The following is a 4,654-nucleotide window of genomic DNA, read 5'->3' as shown; positions in this document are numbered from 1 at the left end:
TATGTTGGATCCATCAGTCATTTTTATTAAAAACATCTTTTTAAAGTTCTCAGGAAACAAATCTAAAAAGCATTTCACAAGAGTTTTGTGGGTGGGGGGCTACTAAAGCTGCTGCACCGGCAGGAATCCTCCATTTTTCTCTCTGCCTATAATAGCAGGAGAGCCGTGGTTAAAGAGATCTACAAAATGCAAAATTAGCCATCCTACTTGAAAATCTTGATGCAAGATTAAAAGGCAAACCTTTCCAATACCTAACCCTAACAGGGTGGTATGCCAAAACCAGCTTACCACTCCCATTCTACTTACTCCTGCAATGAATTTCTGACACCTTTAGAAGCCCCTGGGGTAAGTCAACACTTCTCAAAACAATCTACTTCTGAAAAAATGTCCTTATGAGATGGTGTTCTTTTTCTCCCATACTCTTAAGCATCTGCACAATACTTCCAAGCCTTGCCATTGCTGCTGCAGTCAAACCCCTTGGGGTTTCTCATCTTCCACCAAGAGGAAGCTAACCTCAGTACCTCAGCTACCAAATCCAAAAACATGCAGCTTCCCATCCCATTCACTCTGTTGTGCAACATGCCTTAGATCATCCTATTAGATGGCATTGGCCAAGTCATAGCTGTCAATGAAGTCCTTCAGCATGCATTCATAGTGGTTCCCGATCCTTCTCAAGTTCGCCCGCAAGGCTGCTTCCATCGCCTCCTCCATGCATGGCTTTGTTTCCAACAGCATGGCAGTCACCACTGCAAAGTTGAGGAGGACTCGCTGATAGGCCTGCAGGAAAGGGCAAAGTGTCTGTCAGGCAAAAGTGCCAGCAATCTGAAGACTGCCACTCTACACCAGTCCTACCTCACTGGTCACATTCAGCCCAGAGTCCTGGCACACCAGAAACCCAGATTGTAAGAAAACAATTTTAGGTGTTCACTATTTTTTCTAAGGGATTATTTATTTAATGCTGTAGTGGGGAGATAGGCTGTAGCTCAGTGGTACAGCATCTGCTTTGCCTTCAGAATATCCTGGGTTCAATCCCTAGCATCTCCTGGTAGGGCTAGGAATGCCCTGCCTGAAACTCTGGAAAGCTGCTGACGGTGTAAGATAACACTGAGATAAATGGGCTAATGATCTGACCAAGTATAAAGCAGCTTCCTATGGTGTTGCCCTGTGTATGAGGACCAAGACATGTGCTTGCAAAGTATTTGCTGCTTTGTTTAATTTTAAATGTCAGTCAAGACAATTTGAGATGTCGCAAAGCAGTATGTATACACTTCGCAAACTTGCTGTCAGAGGTGTGAACCTTTTTTGAGTCTTGGGACCATGTTTGTTTATAGGCGTCCCACTGGGACCCTCCAGCAAATATGGCTGGAGGATAGGACTACTCCCCTAAAACAGCCTTTGTCAACCTGGTTCCCTCCAGATGTTTTGGACTACAACTCCTCTTAGTCTGCGACAGGCCCCTTTATGCTTGGCCTCGCACAAGCCTTTTGTGTCTGATACAGGAGCGAAAATAGCATGTGACCTTCACAATAATCGTGCTTCAGATCTCCCAGTTCATACTGACATGCCGAAGAGGCTCAGTTACCTGCTCTATCTCTTCCTTTCTTGCTAGTACAGCTGCAGAACGGTCCTCAGAAGTCCTTGAGGATGATGAAAAGCCATCTTTCTCTCCAGCACACAGGGAATGAGTGGGGTCTGCATCCTCACTGCAGGTTGCTGCCTGGATCTATAGAGATTTTCCCAATGGGATAAGGTGTTAACATGGCCTAAAACGAAACTAGGGGTGTGTCAAAGATAGTTTTTGCTCTTGCACAAGGAAGACAAGATCACTGGCTCACAACAGAATGAAATTAAGTATTTTTCTGGTGAGGGTGCTGACAGTAGACGTGAAACCCAGGTGTGTGGGCGGGGCTGCTTTCAGGTGTCACAACTAAGATCTAGGTATCGCACAATGATGTTTCATTAAGCCAGATGCTTCTATGGGCTGTGGAAATGATTCCATTATCTTTTGCATCTTGGCCTTTACAGTGGGAAGGACAGGGACCTCAGGCCTGGGGCTGAATGTAGTCCTCTAGGCCTGTCTATCTGGTGGTCAGAACCCTTTCCAGGCCACACTTCCTCACTGCTCTGCACCCCCATAGTTAAGGGAGGCCACTCTCCAGTTTGTCCCCAGGTAGGAATCAGTTTAAATAATAGACAAGGTGCAGGATATCAAGCAAGGCACTCAATAGGTACCCGCTTTATTTATTGCTGCAGCAGGACAGCAGCCCCAGAGCAAGTCTGAAGGGAACGTCACTGAGCAAAGGGTTTTTACAGCTTTTATACATTTCCCTAACTGGCAAAATAAAGCAAGACACATGTACACATCAGTTCTCTTTGTACTTGTTACATAACATCCTTCTCCTGATGTCTGGCCTTCAATTGTGTATGTGCCACAAAGTACTTGATTGCGTACAATACAAGCTAGCAACCTCTACTCAGTGACATTAAACAGAAAGTTAAAAATTAATCAAAAACTACACAGGAAACTTTCCAACATTCCTTCCACAAAACCAAGCGCTTTTGCCTGTGGAATGCGTCCTACTCCTTTTCGAACATGTCCTTGAGCTCTGATTACTCCCCTCTCGCTTGTCTGGATGGAGGATAGAGAGGGGCATTTGAGTGTGTATAGAAACTAAGAGGGGGGGGAGCACATTCGTTGCTCCACCCACTCTGGCCTCTGCCCCTCCAACCTTGGCATGTGACTCTCCAAAGGTTATGCAGAAGGGAATGTGGCCCCCAAGCTGAAAACTGTTCCCAGTCCCTGTTCTGCAGCAAATGACTGGCACAGCCAGCAGAACTCAGAAATAAATGCATCAGTTACAAATACCAACATGTGGACTAAGGGGAAAGACACTCTTGCTAGTCCAGGCTGAAGACCAGCCATTGCAAGACTGAATCTTCCTTCCTACCGGGTCAGGCAATTCTGTTTCCACCGGCTGTAACTTTTGTGCAGTCTCTGATGAGACTGGTGTACCACCAGCTTGGTCCCCTTTGGTTTTCTTCTTAGTCTGTAGAAACCAAAAAGAAAAGGACCTAATTGGATCTCCTCTCTAACAAAGCAAGGCTTTGTTCATACCAGAAAATTAACACTGTTACCCAATCAGGAAACTCTGTAGTGCATACTGGTTGCTTCAACTGGATTCGTTTGCCAACAACCCAAGGAGGATGTAAAGGATTGTTATCAACCATAGAATCATAGAGTTGGAAGAGACCACAAGGGCCATCGAGTCCAACCCCCTGCCAAGCAGGAAACACCATCAGAGCACTACTGACATATGGTTGTCAAGCCTCTGCTTAAAGACCTCCAAAGATGGAGACTCCACCACACTCCTTGGCAGCAAATTCCACTGTCGAACAGCTCTTACTGTCAGGAAGTTCTTCCTAATGTTTAGGTGGAATCTTCTTTCTTGTAGTTTGGATCCATTGCTCCGTGTCCGCTTCTCTGGAGCAGCAGAAAACAACCTTTCTCCCTCCTCTATGTGACATCCTTTTGTATATTTGAACATGGCTATCATATCACCCCTTAACCTCCTCTTCTCCAGGCTAAACATGCCCAGCTCCCTTAGCTGTTCCTCATAAGGCATCGTTTCCAGGCCTTTGACCATTTTCGTTGCCCTCCTCTGGACACGTTCCAGTTTGTCAGTGTCCTTCTTGAACTGTGGTGCCCAGTTGGCAGGATATCAAAAAACAAAACCTTTGCCATATACCCCACCTTGAATTATTTGAGGAAAGGGTGTGACATAGACTTAGCTTTCCAGCAGAGCTGGTACCGACGAAAACAAAAGACGAGCAAATGGATGGAGGGCCAGAATGACTGGGAGATCAGTTAAAATCTCCACTCACATAATGAAACTTACTAAGAGCAGTCACGCTTCAGCCTATGTGAAAGGGTTATTTCAAAGGTAGTGGTATAATCCATATCCATATCCTGAGCTCTGTAGAGGAAGGGTAGATACTAATCTGAGCATCGGAGTGAAATAACTCCAAGACACCTAAGGACACCAATGAATTTGTTCTTACCGTTTACCCTGTGGACTAAAAATCCCACCATGAACTCCCAAGGATGTTGACTATCCTGTCAACAGAGTATACACACTAGTCACATGACTAGTTTCCAAAACTGAGTGCCACAACAGAAGGGTAGATCTCTTCCTGCTGCTGAAGCAGTTGGAGCATTCTGAAGTGCCTTATATTAGAAAAGGCATGATCTAGTGAACTGATACCGCTTGGAAAACTCCACTTACTAATAGGCAATCACTGCCACCTCAACTTGCCTGCATTTACATGGTACCACAAGGGTAAGAGAAGCACACTTGTTCGGCTAAAGAAAATGCTGGAAAGATACACGCCAAGGTATGATGATGTTGACGACGACAACCACCACCTTCCACTAAGAAGATAACTCTGTACTGGAGAGCCTCTATTACTGAGAGTTCATGCTATCATTGGGACCATGCAGGTTTTATACTCATTTCACTGGCTTGACTTGGGTTATGTACACAAAACCCCTGCTGGATCAGACAGAAACCTCATCTAGTCCAGTATACCGTTTCCTGTGCTGGTCGACCAACTGCCTAAGGGAAGGCTAGAAGCAGGACACGAGATCACACACATC

The 4,654-nt window shown here is 45.4% G+C and overlaps 1 protein-coding gene across 2 annotated transcripts in view; it reads right to left on the bottom strand.

The window, feature by feature from the left end:
* Window positions 1-2: 2 nt before the first annotated feature.
* Window positions 3-4,654, bottom strand: part of LOC310679857 (uncharacterized protein) — a 34,267-nt gene continuing 29,615 nt past the window's right edge. For both annotated transcript variants that reach the window (XM_083445691.1, XM_083445692.1), the window contains 3 exons: window positions 2,949-3,047; window positions 1,583-1,723; window positions 3-777 (listed from right to left, as the gene is read on the bottom strand). In XM_083445691.1, the coding sequence (XP_083301817.1) occupies window positions 598-777; window positions 1,583-1,723; window positions 2,949-3,047 (420 nt within the window). In that variant the 3' untranslated portion in view covers window positions 3-597. The remainder of the gene's footprint in view (window positions 778-1,582; window positions 1,724-2,948; window positions 3,048-4,654) is intronic.

The sequence above is a fragment of the Podarcis tiliguerta genome (genome assembly GCF_965153285.1).
Source record: "Podarcis tiliguerta genome assembly, chromosome: 6".
In the NCBI taxonomy this organism is placed as follows: domain Eukaryota; kingdom Metazoa; phylum Chordata; class Lepidosauria; order Squamata; family Lacertidae; genus Podarcis; species Podarcis tiliguerta.
Note: the sequence above shows the minus strand (reverse complement) of the source record. Positions and strands in the feature narration are given on the sequence as shown.